Source organism: Eubalaena glacialis, chromosome 3, assembly GCF_028564815.1.
Source record: "Eubalaena glacialis isolate mEubGla1 chromosome 3, mEubGla1.1.hap2.+ XY, whole genome shotgun sequence".
In the NCBI taxonomy this organism is placed as follows: Eukaryota; Metazoa; Chordata; class Mammalia; order Artiodactyla; family Balaenidae; genus Eubalaena; species Eubalaena glacialis.
The window spans coordinates 170105492-170126215 of NC_083718.1; the positions used below are offsets into that span (position 1 = coordinate 170105492).

The 20724-nt window shown below is 49.9% G+C and overlaps 1 protein-coding gene across 2 annotated transcripts; it reads left to right on the forward strand.

Annotated features, from left to right (window-relative positions):
• Positions 1-2436: 2436 nt before the first annotated feature.
• On the forward strand, positions 2437-19402 carry PEF1 (penta-EF-hand domain containing 1). Of its 2 annotated transcripts, XM_061184570.1 has the most exons (5): positions 2438-2521; positions 11145-11463; positions 15892-16047; positions 16527-16670; positions 18385-19402. In XM_061184570.1, exons 1-5 carry the CDS (start codon positions 2498-2500, stop codon positions 18612-18614), a joined length of 873 nt encoding a protein of 290 aa, XP_061040553.1. In that variant the 5' UTR covers positions 2438-2497; the 3' UTR covers positions 18615-19402. The 2 variants fall into 2 exon arrangements, with proteins under 2 accessions (XP_061040554.1, XP_061040553.1); XM_061184571.1 differs by lacking the exon at positions 16527-16670 and having other exon boundaries at positions 2437-2521.
• The last annotated feature ends 1322 nt before the right edge of the window (positions 19403-20724 follow it).

A 20724-nucleotide genomic window follows, 5' to 3' on the forward strand; every position in this document is an offset into this window, starting at 1 on the left:
GCCAGCACGGTTGGAGCGACCTGAGGACTGCTGTGGCAGGAAGTGGGGCTGCAGACGCAGGCAGGGTCTTGGTTATGTAGGGCCATAAAGGTCATAAGGATGAGTTTAGGTGTTCTTATGAGTTATTGGAAGCCTCTGAAGGAGTTTAAGCCCAGGAGTGACGTTATCTGATTTATATTTAAGACGATTATTCTGGCTGCCCTGCGAAAAATAGAATGTGGGGGAAAGAGTGAAAGCAGGGATGTCGATCAGGAAGCTATGGTCATGATCCAGGCCACAGATGATGGTGTCTTGGACTAGGGTGACAGTGCAAACCTGGAGAAAAGAGCAGATGTGGGTCTATTTTTGAACTAGAGCACGGGGAGGTGGGAGAGTATGTGGAGAAACAGAGGCCACACAAGAATGATCCTAGGTTTCTGGCCTGAGAGGCTGGGTGGATTTTTGGAGATGAAGGGGAGGAACAGGTTTTGGGAAACATATCAAAGAGAACTCTTGTACAGGCAGGCTAGAATATAGCACGGTGACAGTACCAGGTGCACAGGGAGGCAGGCGAGAGCGTGGCCAACTCTGGAGCTGCGGGGAATGTGGGACGGCTAGGTGCAGGATGGGACTGGAACTGAGCTTTGAAGGACTGGACTTGGGAGGGCTGCTGGTTCAGGGAAAGGAGTGGTTTGAGCACAAGTCTGGGCATGAACAGGTGCCATAAGCTCATTTTTCAGATCTCTTTACATATTGGTTTCTGACAGCTGAGGAAACTGAGACTCAGAAGTTAAATCACTTGCCCAATGTCATAGACTTAGCAAGTGGTAAAATCAAGATCCCCATTCCAAAGAAAGGGGGCTGAATGGTGGAACTGAACACAGGAGTACAGAGCAGCAGACAGCAGGGACTGTAAGACAGGACTGAAAAGGTGAAGGTTGGGCCAAATTGTGAAGGGCCTGGGGTGACAGTGCAGAGGCTGGGCCTCATTTTGCAGGTGTAGATGAAGAGGAGCCATTGTAGGCTCTCCTGTGGGCAAGCAGCATGATCAGCACTGTGATTTTGAAAAGTGCCTGGTGTTGACTGAAAAAAATGCACAACATGAGAGTTGTGAGTTAAGTTTTATTTGGGGCAAAATGAGGACTACAGCCCAGGAGACAGCATTGCAGATAGATCTGAAAAACTGCTCCAAAGAGACTGGGGGGAAGGTCAGTATATATGTGATTTTGGTGAAGGGGGAGTACACACAATCGAGCACATACTTCTTGCAGAAGGTTACTGCTAGTCATGAGGGGCAGATGTCATCATGGAGGATTTTATGCTTTTCTAGATACGAGGAGATGAAGAATTGGGCTCATAAAATCGTCTCCTGAAAATATCTATCTGAAAACCTGTTCTGCCAGTTTTTCCCAGAGCACAGAGTGCCTCATTCCTGATCTCCACTCTGAACTCCTTTCAGGGGGTGTTGAAGGTCAGCAGCTACAGCAGCTCTTAATTTGATCCTTGTAGAGGTAGATGGCAAGTGCCAATCTGTAGGTGACACTGGCGAGATGGTTAGATGGGCCAGAATGGAAAGCACCTCATAACACTATTAATTAGTTTATTTTTAAAAACTACAGGTCCTGGAGATATAATGACAAACAAAACCAGACACAATCTGTGCCCGCATGTAAGAACTAACAAATTAAATAAGCATGCAAACAAGTGGAGAGCCTGAACCACGAACAGGCAAGTACATGACTATGACGTCACTTAGTAACCAGGATTTTACTTACTTTGGCACCAGTCCTCAAGACTTCCCTGATGAGAACTGGGACATTCACTGACCCCCGTTCTAGGCTACACTCTGCCCCTAACCCATAGTGAACTAGGGCAAGTCACTGCTTCTCTGGACCTCAGTTTCCCCATTTATGAAAGAAGGGGCCCTAGATGATCTAATTTCCTTCCCATTCTGATGGTTTGGAATTTTCCTGTCCAAACACCATAGATCCCACTCCAAAGCTACTAACTGACACGTGGTGCCTTGACATTAGAACGCAGTAGCTTCTTGTCCTTGCCTCTAGCCTTCCCCGGAGGCCTCCGTCTGTTCCCCGTTGTCACGGTAACCGCCTGGGCCTTCCTCTGGTGGAAACTTGGAGTGACGACAGCAACTACGCCACTATCATGCGTCCCATTTGCCAGGTTAAAACATGGCCACCGCTGCAACACCCCACCCAAGCTTCTCCCTAAATACCCGGGCCCGACCAGCCCTGGAGCCTACTCTAGGGCAGGAAAGAGAGGAACAGGTGCGCCAGTACAGCGAAGAAGATTTCTGGGAACGTCTCCAGATCCTTAGCTTTTCTGGCGTCTCTGGGAGGCACCAGATCGCCGCCCTATAGCGTCACTTCCGTCGACCCATGCGCCCAGGATTGATAGTGGCGGACATCCAATCAGAATAGGGCCCGCCCCCACGCCCAGGAGGAGGCGGGTTTGAGGCGGAAAGTCCCGCCCCACGGCGACGTGAGACGTCAGAGTCGCCATGGCCAGCTACCCCTACGGGCAGGTGAGTGTGTGAGGGGTGGGCGAATCCAAGTGGGTGCCTCGCCAAGTCCAGGCCCGGGATCCCCTGCTTCTCTTTCTCCTCACCTCCTCCGCGCCTTTCCCACGCTGAGGTTGGCTTCAACGAGGTTTCGCGCAGGAGAGAAGGGAAAAGGGATGGTCGGTCGCGCCTGGCTCACGTCACGCAGGACTGCACGTCTGGGAGGTCGTGTCGCGCCCCCTTTGACGTCGCGCACGGGAAGATTTGGGGTTCTTGGACCCCACAGAGTCAGGCTGGGCTTGGCCTGGGCCCCATAGCTTCCCAGGATCCCGCTGGGACCCCAAGCGGGGTCATCAACGCCAACAGAACGTTTAGAGCGCTGGTTCTGTCGGTATCTTTTGGGGAGTCGATAAAAATACACCCTTGACGTACTGCATCTGAATAATCAGGAGGACCTGTGGTTTTAGCAGGCTGCACAAACGAGCTTGTTCGACTACTGACTGAGTCCAACACTTCCATTTCACACATAGGAAAAGTGAAACCCAAGGAGACGTGGAATTTATTTGAAGTCACCAGGCAGTTAGGCAGCAGAACCGGAGCTGTCAGCAAATGCCTTTTCCCCACTTGCCAGCCCATCTTGATCCAGGCAAGAACACCACAGCAAGGTGATTCTGTGGCCAGAATCCGTTGTTGGATAACAAGAGCGTTAGAGTAGTGAAGTGCAGTCTGGAGTCAGAGGAAGGTTCACACCTTGGCTCCATCACTTAAATAGTTTTGAGCCATTGAGCCCTTTCTGAGCTGAAGTTTCCTCCTCTGTAAAATAGGGCCAAATAATAGGATCTACTTCATAGAGCTGTTAATGAAGACTAATGAAGTGATGCTTGTAAAGCATGTGGTACTACGAAGAGTGTGACAGGTGTTACCTTTTAGTATTTTGATTTTTACTAGATTCCTTGAAGGCCAGTGCTGGAAGGGCCCTCAGAAGAGTCCCTTCATTGTAGCTCAGAGAGGGCTCCTGAGTTGCCCGAGATCACACTAACTTAGGAGATAAAACCCATGCAGGAAAAATTGGAAAACAAGGTCACATGGGATATTGCTAAGCACTGAGCTGAGTGTAATCACATATCAGAAGATGTGGCAAGAGCCCTCGTAGGGAGTGCAGCCCTGTACAGTTTTTGCACACAGTATTTGGACATCCGTTATCTCAATCATGAAGGCTCTGTAAGCAGGCTAGCAGGGATTATTCCCCCCAATTTATAGCTGAGGAATGAGCCCAAAGAGGTTAAGTGGCTTGCCCAAGGTCACACATAGCAAGTGAGGGAGTGCCCGTGCTAGAACTTAGAGTTTCTGTCATTGCATACTTAGCAGAGGTAAGAAGGAGAGAGGCCAGCCTGGGCTGGGGTTAGGAGGAAGTATAACCTAGCAGTGTTTCCCAAGCTCAGTTGCATTTGCTGAGGCTTGTGAAATGTTAATAAGTATTACTAATAAAGGAGTATTCTGTGGTTAAATAAGTTTGGGAAATACGCTGTTAAATACAGCTTAACGAGTTTTGTTAACCTGTTAACCACAGGCCATCTCAGAATTCTTAATTTGTTAATAGACATTGTAAATTTGCCAGAGAGGGATAGAATATGAAGTGTTTCTTAAACTTACTTAACTATGGAACCCCCACCCCCACCCCACCCCCTTTTAAGTCTGGTCATATGTTGGTGACACTGGTATTCTTGAGGAACACAGTTTGGGAAAACATTGCCATAGTACTTTGTTTCTCAGTGGATGGTCTACATCAGAATCACCTAGGAGCTTGTTAAAAAAGCACATTTTGGGGTTCCACCTCAGACCTATTCTGTACCCAGGAAAGGCCCAAGCGTCTACATTTTAATAAGCTTTTGGAGACAATTTGTATGCATCCTAGAAGCAGTGACATAGAAATTAAGAGCCTGAACTTCCAGGTTAGACAGAACTGGGCTAGAATCCTAATTCTACTATTTAATAGTTATACACCCTTGGACGCATCATCTAAGGGCTCTGAGCCTCCGTTTCTTCACTTGTAAAGAGGGAGGAATAGTACTTCATAGGGCTGAAAAGAGGATGAAATATGATAAAGCCTGTAGGGAGCTTGGTGCATTGCTGATACCTAGTGTGTGCCAGAGCGTGGTGGCATAGCTCTTGCTGCTGGGATCACTGTTATCATGCTGTGCTGCCTGGGCTTATGCTCAGTGAAATATTGAAAAGGAGCGCAGAGAGGACTGTGTCTCGAGTAGAGGAAGAAATGCTTTTCTCCCATCATACCTTCTTCGTTCCTCCTATCCAGCTCCTGGTTCACAGTGTTCCAAGAAAGGAAGTGGGTTGTCTGAAAACATCCAAAGGCTTAGTCAGTGCTGCCTCCCCTCCACCCAGTACATAGCCCTGGAGGAGTCCAGCCTCTTGTTAGGAGTCAAAACTACTGTAATTTTCTGCTGCATCCTGCCCCAGGGTCCTCAAGCATGGACTGGGTGTTGGAGGAGTAAAACGCAAGTACCCTTTAGTCCTGTGGGGGAGCCAGCCTGATGGATTTCAGTGCTTAAGAGCTTGGTCTCTGAGGCCAGAGAGATTTGGCTTCAAATCCTTGCTCTGCCATTTCCTTGCAGAAATTTCTGCAGAAGTCTGAGGCTCGGTTTCCCCCTTTTTAAAAATGGGGTCATAAGACTACCTACCTCAAGGGTTACTGCAAAGATTAAATGAGATAATCCACATAAAGTGCTTGATATGGTGTTTTGGCATATAGTAAATACTCCAAGGGGAAGAGTGATACAGACACGTAAATTGTAGAATCTGTGCGATGAGTATTAAATGGGAGTAAGTGTCAGGCTAGCACAGGAGGGACACCTAACTTAGTCTTGAGGGAAGGAAGTCTTCTTAAAGGAGGTGACATTTAAGCCAAAAACCGAATCTCCAGTAGGAGTTAGCTGGGTGAAGTAAGGCATGGTATTCCAGTGGAGGGAATAGTATTCACAAAGGCCAGGAAGCAAGTAAGAGAGCCCAGTATTTTGGAAGAATTTAAGGAGATCAGTCTAGTTGTAGTGAAGAGGGGGGGGGGGGGAAAGAGTAACAAATAAGACCAGAAAGGTAAGCAAGGACCAGATCCTAAAGGGCATTATGTGCCTTTTTGAGGAGTGTGGACTTCATCCTGAGAGTTGTCGGGGAGCTCCTGAAGAGTTTTCTCCCATTCGTGCTTTGAGCGGTGACCGTGGGGCACTGTCAAGGGGGGTTGAAGGAGGAGAGACAAGGCAGGGAGACCAGTTTCAAAGCTGTTGAAGTAATCGAGGTGAGAGAACAGTGACCTGGTGAACATGGAGCTGGGAGGTAGAAGTGAGAAAACTTGGTGCCTAATTGAGGTGACGGAGGAAAGGAAAGAGGAGGTGTCCAGGAGGGCATCAGGGTTTCCCTTCAGTGCAGTGGCAACACAGAGGGAGGAATAGATTTGGACGGAAGGTCCAGGAGGTTGTTGGATATGAGGTCTGCAGCTCATGAGAGATGAAGCTGGAGAGAAAGATTTTGGAGTGTCAGCAGAGGTGGTAATTGAAGTCTTGGGACAGTTCTTGGCTCGCTGTTTATTGGCTGCAGATTTCTGGCCTTTAAATATTTTAGGAGGTTCTGCTGGTGAATGCCCAAACCACTCCTTCTGTAGTCTTGTGATTGTTTAACACCTTAGAATGGGCTCTGACCTCCTCCAGCGGGCTGTGGGGTAGCTCCAGAGCACAGGCTTGTGTTTGCAACACAGCCTTGTGTTTGAAACACAGGCTTGTGTTTCCCCTCAGCGCTCAGCATGGACCAAACTTTGACACCTCTGGGCTTCACAAGGGTCTTGGGGTAGAAGAATGAGCCCTCAGAGCCAAAAGAAAATGTAGGACTTTCTGAGTGGGTTATTTGGGAGGGGGTGAACTCCCCATCACTTGCAGGAATGTAAACACAGATTCCAGATGGTGCTACAGAGATTCCATCATCGACTGAGAGGTTGGACTGGGAGGTCTTTGGGGTCTCTTACAATACTGTGGCTCTCGAATTGGGTCTAGGTGCAGGGGTGAAAACAGAATAAGATTCTTCTGAGTCTCCCTGGTTTCTGGGCTTGAAGCCTCTGAAAGATTACCTAATCCAACCCTTTCCCCTTCAACCCCTCCCACTGTAGAAATCCATCATATCTGACACATATATTTAGGACAGTCTCTGGCACTGGCACGTGGTAGACACTCACTCATTTATTGTGAACACCCAGAAGAGGGTAGAGTGGTGGAGTCATGCAGACCCTGTTTTGAAGCTTACCAGTTCTAGCTGCGTCATCACAGGCACATGATTAAACTCTGCACCTTAATTTTCTCATCTGTAAAATGGGGATCATAGCACTTACCTTATCATAGGACTGAGGATCAGTGACAGCCTTAATAAAATGTTAATTGCCCTTTCCCCCCACCCAAATTTATCAAATGTAGTTTATTTGCAATCAGTAAAGACCTAGGGTTAGTTTTCTGTAATGTTTTGGAAACCATGGTTGCTGAGCTCTTCCTGTCTTTTTTTTTTTTTTTTTTGGACAGTCTTGTGTTTATCAGCATGAAATGCTCTTGGGAAAACTCTTCAAAGGGTTGGCAAATGGCATGGAGTAGTATAAAAGAACATGGAATCAGAGACTCTGGTTTTCATTTCTGGTTCAGACATTTACTAACAACTCAGTGGCCCTGGGAACCCTCTTCCCCAGCCTGGATTCTCGTGGTTTTACTTTCTTCGTCCTCTGGTGCAAGCTAGAAACCTGAGTCATTCTAAACACTTCCCTTTCCTCACTGCCCCCTCCATCGCTTCTCTAACCTAATTAGTTGCCAAGTCATGTCTAGTCTATCTCTGAAATAGCTTCAGAATCCATCCCGTTCTCTCTGAGTCTGCTGTCTGGTTCAAGCCCTGCCTGTCCAGCACCTGGGCTGCCGCCTCCCCCGCTAGTTCATCCTCCACACCCGCCGCTGCTTAGTTCTTTAAACAAGGCCCGATCACGTTTCTTCCCTGTTGGAAACCCTTCTGTAGCGCTCTGTTTCCTCCGGCATAATGCTCCAAATCTTTTGAGTGGTATTCATTTGTTCACATTTTTATGGCGGCTTGCCGGTGCCAGGCTCTGTGCTGGACCCTGGGCTACCGTGATGAATGAGGCCACTGTCTGCCCCTGGGGAGCTCACTGTTGTGTGACAGAGAGAAACTTCTCTAAGGTGCACCAGCTAACTGAAATGCAGCAGGGCAGGCGATTAGACAAGGAGCATGTAAAGAGCTTGGCTTTCTGAGTTCACTCTGCATTCTTGCCCCTGCCACCTGCCTTTTAGCCCACTCCCTGACTACTCCATGCTCGCTCATAGGTCTGTGCATTTGTCTTTCTTCTTCCGTCTGGAATGTCCTTTGCTGCCCTCCTTTTGGAGAATGCCTGTGCATCCTTCAGTGCCAGTTCCAGTATTACTCCTGCCTCTTCCAGGAAGCCTTCCTGACCCACTGCCTACATGTGTTCATTTGATTGCTCATTTATCATTTGACAAACAGAACCAATTTTCCTGCCCATGCCTTCTTAATAGCATCTAAGTAGATTTTTCTGATGACACTGATCAGATTGTATCATAATTATCTGGAGCTCCTCAAGGCCAGGCCCTGTTTAGTTTCGTGCCCCCCGGCCTAGCACAGAGCCTAACACAACATTGTTGCTCTGTAAATGCTTGCTGAATGAATGAAGTCTTTTAACAGTTGTGCACCTCAGTTTCTTCATCTGAAAATAGGCCTACTAATACCTTCCTTTTTTCTGTTAGAGGATTGTTGGCAGAATTTTGCCAGTAGCATTTGTGTGTATGTGAAAGTGCTTTGTAAACTGTACACGTAAGGGCTTTAATGCAGGGCAGAAAGGAAAGGGTTTAGTTGCGGCCAGGCTGCACCAGACCTCTGGATTGTGATAGGACCAAGGTCAGAAGACCGGCTGGCAGCACTAGCTTGGTTGTCGTGGGGTCGTTTCCTGGGGGAAGGGCTGTGCCTTCGGTGTCCTAAGCCAGGAACAGTTGATGGGTTTGCTCACACGACTTCTTGTGGAGCAGCAGCTTCCTGGCTTGGTGTGCAGCCTGTTCTTCGGGTGTGCCCAGACTCTGCGGAGTCCCCATCCCCTTTTCTAGCCTACACTGGAATCCTGTGCCCTATTGCTTAAGGAAAGAGCACCGTGGCAGGAGGTGGTGGGAGTAAATGGACTGGGGTGTGGACGGAGAGTGATCTGCCTCTGCCTTAAGCTCACAGCGTTTCTTAAGCCAGTCTCTTCCCCTCACCTGGCCTTAGTTTCCCGTCTGTAAACTGAAGGGGTTAGGTTGAAGAGGTCTTCTGGGCACCTCTCCCATCACACCTCTCCAGCTCCCTTAGGAATCTTTATTATTCTTTAAGTCCTAACCCAAATGCTGCTTTCTCCTGGAAACCCTCCCTGATTTCACTCTCCTTTGTGGTCCCATGGCACATGGCTTATGTGTCCATTTCAAACACCTGTTTCCTTATGCTGTTTTGTTAAATGTTACAGAGTGTGTTTCAGTGCCTCTCCTATTAACTGAGCTCCTTCGAACATTTCACTCTCCTTTATACACACCCCCCGCCCCAAGAGTTTACCTGCCCAGGGATTTGCTGATAGTAATAATAATAATTAATATAACAGTAGAGCTATGATTTATGCCGGACGCTGTTGTAAGAACTGTTTCTTGTATTAATGGTTTTCAAAGTGCCTTTTGAATCACTGGGGGGGTTCTGCAGGGCTCACTCACAGCCTAGCAAGGGAGGGGCCTACGTGGTCAGGGCTCTGGGACCCCCACCTCCAACCAGAGCAACTTTCTCTTGTCAGTTTTTAAATATTTTTATTCATCAAAAGGTTCTTTAGGGAATTCCCTGGTGGTCCAGTGGTTAGGATTCGGCGCTTTCACTGCCGTAGCCTGGGTTCAGTCCCTGGTTGGGGAACTAACATCCTGCAAGCCGCGTGGCCAAAAAAAAAAGGGTTCTTTAGCTAAAAATTTAACTAACAAAATTCTGCTGTATACATTTCTTGTAATCTGCAGAACAATTCAATGAGGAAGGGATTATTATATTTTACTTGTGAGGAAACAGGCTTAGAGAGATTAAGCCACTGACCCATGGTCATGAGCTCAGCTGATGAGAGCAGAGTTTTGAATTGAGATTTGCCTGTGACTTCATTATCTGTGAAGGAGTCTTGCTACGAGCTGTGGCAGCTTCCAGGGCAGAAGACCGTCCACGATGCTGAGTGGGGAAGGTGGAAGGGCGTGCTTCCTGCCCTCCCTCAAGAAGCCTCTCCTCCCCGAGCAAGCAGACTCTCTTGAGATGAAGTGTGACTTTGGCCTTAGCCTTGAGGGTAACTGTCCTGGAAGCTACCAAACGCAACTAAAAGAGAAAATCCAGGCTCGTACTGGCTAGGCCACTGGTGTGCCTTACAGGTTGATCTAAAACGTGTCCAGATGGTACCATCCTCACAATGCTCGGAGCCGGGCACAGTTGCTCTCTGTGCCCTTGAGCTCAGCCTGTCTGCAGATGTGTTGAGGCTGTGCTCCACTAGGCCATTTAGGGAGATGGAGCTGAACACTCTGAGCCTCAGGGATCCCTGGCTAGTGGCGTGGGGACAGGGACAAGAGAGGGAGGAGTGCTCCCATGTGTGCTCTACTGTTTACATGGCCTGGGCTTAGCAGCCAGGAGACCTGGACTCTGGCCCCAGCCCCTCCACACGGTTGTTGTGTGATTTTTCTGGACTTGAGTTTCCTCCTCCACAGAAGAGTGCTACTATTAATAGTTACTGTGTATTGAGTGCTTACTTTGTGCTAGGGCCTGTGTCAGAGCCCTTCACGTGACCGGCCTCATTTCATTCACATACTAACCTGGAGGTAGGCAGGCACTCTTAGAGCCAAGGATATTGAGGCTTAGAGAGGGTAAGTCATTAGACCAGTTAGTAAGTGGCAGACCGCAAGCTTGAACTGGTCTTTTTCTCTCTTAACCATGGGCCTATATTGCCTTAGGAATAGGGTCTTGCCTACCTGTCTCACAGAGCCATGAATGAGGCTGGGGAAATGGTTTTGCATCATGAGCTAGAGTAGGGTAAGGAAGACATGCTGTGGATGAATCCATGCTATAGATACATCATTTGTGACTGAAGAGGGTCAGGGGCATGGGCTGGAGATCACATTTGCACTGTGAATTCTGCGGATAGAGATGGGGGTACCACAGGGTGTGGATTTGGAATTCAGTTTGATTAATTTGCCCGCTCATTCATACAATAAATATTTATTGAGCATCTGTTCTGCACTGGGGGCTGGGGATAAAGGGATAAAGTGGCAAACCAGACATGATCCCAGCCCTTGTGGAGCCCCTTGGTGTGCAGGGAAGGGCAGGTATCCAGCCCTACCTCTGCAGGTCAGTGGCAGTGTGACCTTGGGTAAGTTTTATCTCCTCCAGAAGCCTCAGGTTCCCCATCTGAGCAATGGGGTCATGATTCCAATCCAGTTCAGCCCATAGGATCAGTTGAAAGAAAGGCAGTGGCAGTGCCTTATAACTGTAAAGTGCCATACTGTGGCTAGTTTCTGGCCCTGTCATTCTGACTGATATCTTGCTCTTCTTGCAGGGCTGCCCAGGAGCTGGAGGACAAGCACCCGGAGCCCCTCCGGGTAGCTACTACCCCGGACTCCCCCATGCTGGAGGGCAGTATGCTAGCGGGGTAACCCCTGGTGGCGGATATGGAGGAGGTCCTGCCCCTGGAGGGCCTTATGGACCACCAGCTGGTGGAGGGCCCTATGCACACCCCAACCCTGGGGGGCTCCCTTCTGGAACTCCGGGAGGACCATATGGTGGCGCGGCCCCAGGGGGCCCCTATGGACCACCACCTCCAAATTCCTATGGTGCCCAGCATCCCGGGCCTTATGGACAGGGAACACCTCCTCCAGGTAAGTAGGGATCTTGGACTCCAGGTGCCTCTGACCTTGTTCTGAGTTATCCAGGGCCCTTCCTTGCCCTCCTTGTGGATGTGCAGGCAGCCTGGTCTCCGGCATCTTAGCATCTTGTCTCTAGCTTAGCTTGCATTAGCAGAATGAGAAGTCTGTTAATTAGCTTTGCTGTGGTAACGACAACTCCTAAATCTCCGGCTCACAATGGCAAATGTTTATTTCTGTTCCTTGCTCACACTTATTTACTCTTGGTTACATGTCGGCAGCTGCAGGCTTGGCTGCTGAGGTTCTGCTCCACGTGTCTTTTCTTTCCAGGATCCAGGCTGGAGGAGCAGCCCCTATTTGGGATACACTGTTTTTGTGGCAGACAAAAAGAGCAGGAGAGCTAGCAGGAACGCACGATGCCTCCTAAAACTTCTGCTTTGAAGTACTTTATATCTCTTCCACTCACGTTTATTGGCCAAACCACATCCTCTGGTCAAGCCTGACGTCAATAGGATGGGAATGGATACTCCTCTCACTGGAGGGGCTCTGCAGGCCACCAGGCAGTGGAGAGGATGTACCATGCTCTTGCAGGGAAGCAGGGGAGGGAGTAGATTAGCAAATGATTGGAGATAATACTATAGTCTACTGTGGGGATAAACCCCATTTCTGTGTAAGAGAGACTGACTACTATATGTAGAAAGGTAAGATAGCATAGTTGTTGAAAGCTTGGGCTTTTGAGATCAGATCACTTACTGACCTGACCAAATTACTTCATCTCTTTAAGCCTCAGTGTCCACATCTGTAAAATGTGTAAATGTCACTACCTCACAAGATTGTTAATAAAGATTAAATGAGAAGTTGCAGGTAAACACTGGGCACAGTGTATGGCAAATGGGAGGGGCTTAGTAAACAGTGTTCTGTGAGAGGACTCGTTCTGGAGCATTCTCGGCAACAAGGTATTTGGCATTTAATGTGATAGCAGATGTGGCAAGGGCTGTACCACTGAAAGATGCCGAGGCAGTCAGGAGAGTGATGGGATGAGATAGGGGAAGGATAAAGAGCAGAGACAGTAAAGCTGAGGTACTGGACAAATGGGGGCTGGGGAGGGGGCTTGGCAACTCAGTGGAGGCAGAGAATCTTAGGTGGGGCTTCAAGCTCAGTGAACATTTCTGAATGGTTTCAGACAGGGGGTTGGGGAAGGTGAGCTCCCAGACCCCTGTGTCCTCCCAAGCTCATTCAGTCAGCCTCTTCGCAATGCTTGTTCCCAGGAGACCACACCAGCAGCGAGGCAGCTTGGAACCACTCTGGTGCACCTGAAGGGCCTCCAGGGAATGGTACTGCTGGGAAGCTGCAGCGTCTTAGCATACATACCCAGCAGGTGGCCGAGGGAGAGGCTCAGACCTTGGGGGTTCTAAACACTGTGAGCCAGTGGCATTTATCTTGTCAGAGCCGGAGCTGCTGGCTATTTGCTTTCAGCTCAGAAGCTTCCTGGTGGATTTCCTCCTCCTTTTAAAATTTTGTTTCCGAGCCTACATGAGGTCACTGCAGGGAAAGAAACCCCTGGCTGTGAGGCTTATCCCTCCAGGGCCTGAGGCCAGAGATAATGGGGCTGCAGCAGAGAGGAGAAATGTGCTTCAGACTCTTAACTGCTCACCCTCTGCAGCTTCCTCTCTCCTCTCCAGTGCCGCCGGTGAGCCCCTGGAGCAGTGCTGCTTTTTTCTTTTTTTAAATATTTATTTATTTATTTATTTGGCTGCGCGGAGTCTTAGTTGCGGCACGGGATCTTCGTCGCAGCGTGCAGGATCTTTTTTTTCAGTTGTGGCATGCGTGCGGGATCTAGTTCCCTGACCAGGGATCGAACCCGGGCCCCCTGCATTGGGAGCGCGGAGTCTTAGCCACTGGACCACCAGGGAAGTCCCTGGAGCAGTGCTTCTTAAAGTATGATCCGTATATCACCTGCAGTGGAGTCACCTGGAGGCCCCACCTTAACCCCGCTGGATACAGGGTCTAAATGATGAACACCATGCTCTGCAAGAGAGGTTTGACCCTTAAAGGTGCCTCATTGCCCACAGGGAAGATCCTAAGGGCACTCGACTCCCAACGGGCCTTTCCAGACCCTCTCTCTCCCATCAACCCCAGACCCCTTGGAGTACTCTGAACACACTCTGTGCCTTTGCCACATGCTTTTTCTTTTCCCCATCGTAACTCTTAATCATCCTTTCAGACCCAGTTTAAATAGGCCTTCCTCCGCGAAAATGTGACTGCACACATTCCAGGCCCTTTGTGAAAACTTTATTTTGCCGTTCTCTCATTTAATCATCATAGCAACCCTGGAGAGTAGGTCCATTTTAGAAATGGGGGAATCAGTACTCAGAGAGTGAAACATTCCTCTAAGCCACACAGGTTAGTAAGGATCTTTGCTCTCTTTGCTTCCAGAGCCTGAGCTGTTCTATGCTGACTGCGCAGACCACATGTTACAGAGACTCTCCTGCCTCTGGCTGTGACCTCCTCTCCCCCATGGCACAGCAGCTCTTTTAGGAAAGAGGGTGGGGCCTGTCTGGATTTCCCATCCGAGGAGGTCAGACTAGTTCCTCAGTCAGGCAAACCTTTATCCTTCTGGCCTTACTTTGGGGACTGGGCAGTGGTTTCTGTGCTGTCTCTGATACTGCCTTGTGTGAAGGAGCCCTCAGTCAACTCAGCAGGTTTACCGATACTGTGTAACTCTGGCTTTTTCCCAAGACAGTCTTCTGTGCTTCTCTGCTTTCACCTGCCACCTTCTCCCCTCACCCCCAGCCCACCCTGCATGTCTTTCCAAATGAATGATCCTTTCTTCTGACGTACACACAAAGCTCCCAGACACACAAAGCTGTTTGAACCACGACAGCAACACTAATAATCAGCGGTTATATAGTGCTTGGATGGTGCCAGGTGTTGATCTAAGGGTTTTCATGTTTTAATTATATCTTCATAATAATAACCTTATGGAGTAGATGCTATTGTGCTTATCATTTCACAGATAAGAAAACTGTAACACAGAGAACTTCAATAACTTAACCAAGGCCGCACATGGGAGAGCTGGGACTTGAACCAGGAGGCCAATTCTAGCATGAATTGAGCACCTCCCCTTTCTGTGTCCGGCTCTGTGCTAGCCCGTGGGGATTCAGAGATGAGTTAGGCTGGGATCTTCCCCACAAGTTGCTCCAAGTGTAACCTGGAAAGAGTAGGAAAAAACATGTACACAGTGGAGTGATCAGGGCCATAGAGAGGAGTACAAAGGAGAGAGGAAGGAGGCCTGTCCAGGGATGGAAGAAGAGGAAAGGCTTTATAGAAGGAGCAGCATTTTATTTGGGTTTTGAAGGGTGGGTGGGAAATGGATGCAAAGAGATGAGGGAGAAGAGGGTATGAGACAGACAGAACCTGGTGAGGTGAGTAAAGGCTTCATAGGGAGCTGTGAAGGTCTGGGTAGGACCAAGTGTCTTACGTACTGCATCTAGGCTGGAACAGGCGGAGGGGGACAGAGTAGGGATAGAGTGACAGGTAGATGGGGGTAGACCACATTGTGGGGAAACTGGAATGCTGGACTTTATTTTGTAGACAATGGGGAGCCTTTGAAGAGTTCTGAGTTGAGGTGGGGGGAAATTGGTGAGAACAGAGTGGAATTTTACAAAGATTACTCGGCAACAAGTGCTAAGTGGTGGAGAGTCGCTGTCGTGAGGATTTGGTTAGGATTTTGGGTTTGTTCCACAGTCAGGTGAGAGGTGTCTGAATCAGGGCAGGTGTAGTAGGAACAGGGAGGAGTTGATACCTGTGTATGGAACTGGCAGCTCTTTGGATGTGTGGGGTGAGGAGGTGTCAGAGATGTCCGCAGGGAGGTTTGGAGATGGGGACAGGCATCGGAGGTGATGTGGAGGGAAGAGACATGGAGCTCTGTGGCCATCCACGTTCTGGTAGCTCTTGATAGAATATGCCAGCTCTCCTGGTGCCAGAGATGGACCAGACCTGGTTCCCACCCCAGAGAGCTCCCTGCTGCCTGACTCTCAAAATGCTTGTCTCTGGGCTGTGCGTGTTAGGTGCTCAGCAAACATTTTTGGGGAAGAGATGATCCCCCTTTTCAGAGAATTCTTAATCTGCCAGACAAGTCCCTGTTCCTTAGAAACTTAAAATCAAATAGAGAAGTGGCTGGAGCACTGTAGGAAAAACCTGAAGGATTTGTAGAGTAGAAATCAACCGCAAATACTCGTGAGTTTACACAGAAGGTCCTCTTCCATTAGAGTAAGGATGTTGTCTTGATGGAAGACAGGGAGTGGGTAGGCAGATTTGTGAGACTTTTGAGGTAGGGAAAACCTGTAGCTGGGGAGCACTGAGGCTGACCCTTCCCAGCATTTCTGCGGATTGGTCTTGAGACCTGCGTCTGCCTCCCCTGGTGGGCACCCGTTCCTGCAGGTGGCACCCCTCCCGGTGTGGATCCCGAGGCTTACTCCTGGTTCCAGTCAGTGGACTCCGATCACAGTGGCTGTATCTCCATCAAGGAGCTGAAGCAGGCCCTGGTCAACTCCAACTGGTCCTCGTTCAACGACGAGACATGCCTCATGATGATAAGTGAGTCCTAGCCCTTCCTCACGGGCTCCGGCTGGGGCAGAGCCACCTCCTGTCTGACGGTAGGTGGGTGGGAGGCCATTCTGAGGAGAAATCTTTTGGCCAGGGAGGATTTCTGGCAGGAAACTGGGTTCAAGGTGAGATTCCTTAGAGAGCTCTTTTCCTTAGATCTTTTCTCAAGTTCTAGACCTTGCTGAATCATAGGCCAGCTCAGTTTCTCATTCTGCAGAATGGGACTCCCTGTCCTGGTGGGAGATGGCAGGGAGGGGGTCAGCTGCCAAGCCTGCGGAGAAGATGCAGTTCTGGCAGGGGTGGAGGCTGGTATAGTACTTGATGAGGGTGCATCTTGAGTACTGGCATCTGGGCCTCAGGCCTGTGGTTCTGTGGAGTGTCCTACTCCAGCCTGGGGAGAAGGGAGCCTCAGTGGTATCTGAGGACCCTTGGCCCTTAGTCTTGAAGCCTTCTTTCCCTCCCTGCCCAAGACATGTTTGACAAGACCAAGTCAGGCCGCATTGATGTCTACGGTTTCTCAGCCCTGTGGAAGTTCATCCAGCACTGGAAGAACCTCTTCCAGCAGTATGACCGGGACCGCTCGGGCTCCATTAGCTACACAGAGCTGCAGCAAGGTGAGGGCCTGGCAGGGACTCAGCGCACAGGCACAGCCGGATGTTTCTCTTTACTCCCTAAGACAGAGCAAGGGGTTCTCTCTAGCCTCTGGCTACCACGTGTCCAACTGCACTGCAAAACGCTGCCCTCAGCACAGGCCCTCTCCCCACCCCTTCTGTGACCTGGCTGGGCCGTGAGCCCAGTCCAGGGCAGGGAAACGATCAGGGCTGGACTCTCCAGTGATGGGATTCCTGGCAGCACCAGGTGAGACAGGCCCAGCTGGCAGGGAGCCTTGGGGATGGAAACTCAGCAGCCCAGGGCACTTTGAGACTGGAACATGTGGCTCGTGTGGCTCTTTCCTCTCTAGTTTCTAGCATGCAAAATGGAAAGAGCCCTGTAGAAGGGCTCAGAAAGGTGGCTTCTGTTGCTAGCCTTGCTAGAAGGCAATTTCATTCCCAGCTTTGGGACCCGGACCACTCTAAAAGTTGCAGTTGGCTAAGATGACCTGAGGCCATAGCTCCAGGTCTGGTTCCAATTCTGACTCCAGAGGATGGTTGGTTAGTGTGGGGATGAGAACTGGACAGGGAGCTTTGCCACCTGAGAGGGAGAAAGGGCTCCCCAGAGAACCCAGCCCCTCGCCCTGGCCGTGGATTTCAATCAGGCTAAGGAGCCTGGGGGCGGGAGCGGGGGGAGGGGGAGCTCCCTGGTGGAAGGGAAAGGAGGTGACCCGTTCTGAGCACCTACTGTGTTGTCAGGTAATGGCCCGGTGATGGATATTTGTAAGGGTGATATTATCACAGGAAAGCTAATATTTATTGAATGCTTGCTATGGGCCAGGTACTGTAATAAGCTTTTTTCATATATTACATCATTCTTTCTCCCCATGTGATAGGTACTGTTTCTTATTCCCCACCCTTAGATGAAGGATCTCTTATTATTACCCTTTTACAGGTGAGAAAACTGAGGCTTAGTCTAGGTGACTTGCCCAAGGGCCACATAGCAAAAGGGGAGCTGAGACTTTAGCCTGAGCTGGTAGATTATACAGAGAGGAAGAAGGAAGCATCCCAGGTGGAGGGACAGGAGGAGGAGCAGCATGGAGGCTGTGACCTTGGAGCTGCCCAGCAACCTCGCCTGGGGAGATGGTGATGATTTTATTACTTTTAGCAAGTAACACTTACTGGGTGCTTATTATGTGCCAGGCACTACACCAAATCCTTTGCATGATCACCTCCTTTAATCCTTACTAGAACCTACAAGGTAAGTATTATCCCAATTTTAGAGATGATAAGACAGAGGATTAACAAGGGTTAATAAGCAACTTGCAGAGGGGCTGCCTCGACTCCAGAGCAGGCCCTCATAGCCTCATGCTGAGCCGCCTCTGATGTGTGTCTGCTCGGGGCAGGGTGACCCGAGGGGGCTCAGGCTTCTGTCTGTAATAGAGATGAGTCAGAGATGGGCATGGACAGACTGGTGTCATTCTGGGACCCTGCGGGCCCCTAATTGAACAGACAACAGAGATTTTGAGAAAGAGGGATGGGGGCCTTCCAGCTCAGGGGAGCATCCAGAGCCCCTGTTGTGCTCCTGCCATTTTGCACAGCCCCTCGGGACATCTGTCCTGTTTCTGCTTTGGTGCCAGTCCCCTCGAAGTTCCTGAACTGCTGTACTCGTGGAGCTGGTTGATGGCGGTGCTCACGGCAGGTTTTCGTGTCTGCTCTTTGTGCCCCTCATCTCCAGCTCTGTCCCAGATGGGCTACAATCTGAGCCCCCAGTTCACCCAGCTCCTGGTCTCCCGCTACTGCCCGCGCTCCGCCAGTCCTGCCATGCAGCTAGATCGCTTCATCCAGGTGTGCACCCAGCTGCAGGTGCTGACCGAGGCCTTCCGGGAGAAGGACACAGCTGTGCAGGGCAACATTCGGCTCAGCTTCGAGGACTTCGTCACCATGACAGCTTCTCGGCTGCTATGACCAGCCCATCTGTAAAGTGGGGAGTGCACCAAGGGACTTTTCCTGGCTCCTAGGGTGGGAGAAGCATGTGGGCCACTCTTCATTTCCTGCCCTTCCTAGAAAAAGAATTCTCCCTTGCCTGATTCAGCATTGTTCCCAAAGAGGGCTGGGAGTCTGCGTCATAGCCACCAAGTAGTGGGGAGCTGGGCTGAGGCCACACAGGTAGGGGCCTGACCTAGGAGAGGACTGGAAATTGAATGTCCTTTTACATCCCTGAGTATTTAAATGGCACAGCCTTGCGCCGGGTGCAAGAGATGCTGGTCATTGCAATGGGGTTAGTGTCCAGTCGCTGACTCCAGCCTCTAGCTTTTCCTTCTGTGCCCTGACGCCAGTGGTAAGTGCTCATCAGCCTCTTACCATTAGCACCTGCGTTCCCTCACCCATGCTGTCTTGTCAGATGAACCCAGTTTCTCCAAAATGGAATCTGACCAGGGTGAGAGATTTGCCCGTGGGACCAGTGGCTTGGATTCCACCCGCCACAAGTCCGTGTGTGTTGACTTCTAGCTGCCTGCTCAGGGAGCTTGGGCAGTCTGCTCTCTGGGCATCTTTGGCCAGGCTACCCCTCTGCAGCTTGGACCCCCTCATACTTGCCTGACATCCTCTGCTTGGCTTCAGTCCCCAGGGGGCAAGTTGCTACCTCCCACTGCCAATGCTTTTTTTTTTTTTTTGTGGTTTTTTTCATTTGGGGCCAAAAGTTTGGTGCAACTGTAAGCTTCAATACAAGAATAAAACTCTGGAGTTCCACATTTTCCACCACACCTTCCCAGTTACAGGTTCATATGCTTATCCATTCAGTCACTCATTTATTCTTTCATTCAACGAATATTTAAGTACATAGTATATACCACGCCATGCAGAAAGAAACAGCTCAGGGGGACATGCCTCCACAGGGCTGCTCTCACTGGGGTGAAGTTAAGTGTAACTTAACTTCAGGTTAAGTCTAACCTTGCCAGGTTCAGTCCAAGAAGCTGACCGTGTGTTTTATAACAGTTTTAGGGCTGGCATTCTGGGCTAGAAGCAGCCACCCCAGACTTTTCACAGCCTGGCCTTTTTATTATCTCAAACCCTAGTTTTAATCTTCCAGACAAACTGCATTTATGAAGTCATAACTTTCTCCCCATTTTTATTAAGCGCAGACATCTGTACTTGCCAGCTGGATCTTCAGATCAGCTTGATAATCAGTCTATACCAAATGTCTACAGTGATCTGACAAAATTTCAATCAGAAGCCAAGACACCAGACGTTTTGGTTTGATTGGGGGACCTTATGATGGGTAATGGTGAGCTAATCCTTTCATTTTGGGGGATGAAGATAAGAAAACAGGCTCTCCTCCCTGCTTGGCAGCTCAGTGAGGTGTGGCAGGTATGTCAGGCTTAGCCAGTTCAGCCCCGGTTCTCCTCTGGGCTGCTGTCATGCTAGAATCCTAGAGTTAGGTGGAATCCAGTTCCCAGAGGCCAGCCCCCATGCAGAGCTAGAACCCCCTCCATTACCCCACTTTGAGTCTGGCCTCTGCTTGCCAACCTCCAATGACAACTCAGTGCCTTTCCAGGCAGCCCATTTCCTCCTAGACTAGGAGGACTTCTTCCTGATGTGGATTCCAAATCCCACCACCTTGAAAACACTACCCATTGGCTATGGTTTTCTCTCTTGGGCCACCCAGGACATAGTTCACCCCTTTCTGCTTGCCAGTCCTCTAGATATCTGGAACGTGCCACCACATTCCCCCAGGTCCTCCCTTCCCTAGGCCAGACAGTCCCGGGCTCTCCAGAAGCTGTTCACTGAGCTTCATTCCATGGCATCCTGGTCACCTCTGAGTTCATCTGAGTCCCCCAGAATGGAGGCCCGAGGCCCACCATGGTGCTGGGTTCAACCCACAGAGAATAGAGTAGAGCTGCAGCCATCAGGGGAAGCTTCTGTTGTTTCTTTGCTCCCACTGAGCCAAGTGTTTACTGAAACCTGTGTCTAGAACAGTGTCGATCATACTCTGTCACCTTTGTGATCAGCTGGGGCTGAGGAGCCCAGGACCTGGGTTCTTCCTTGTGGGCATGGTTGGTTCTGGGCTTGGGGGTCA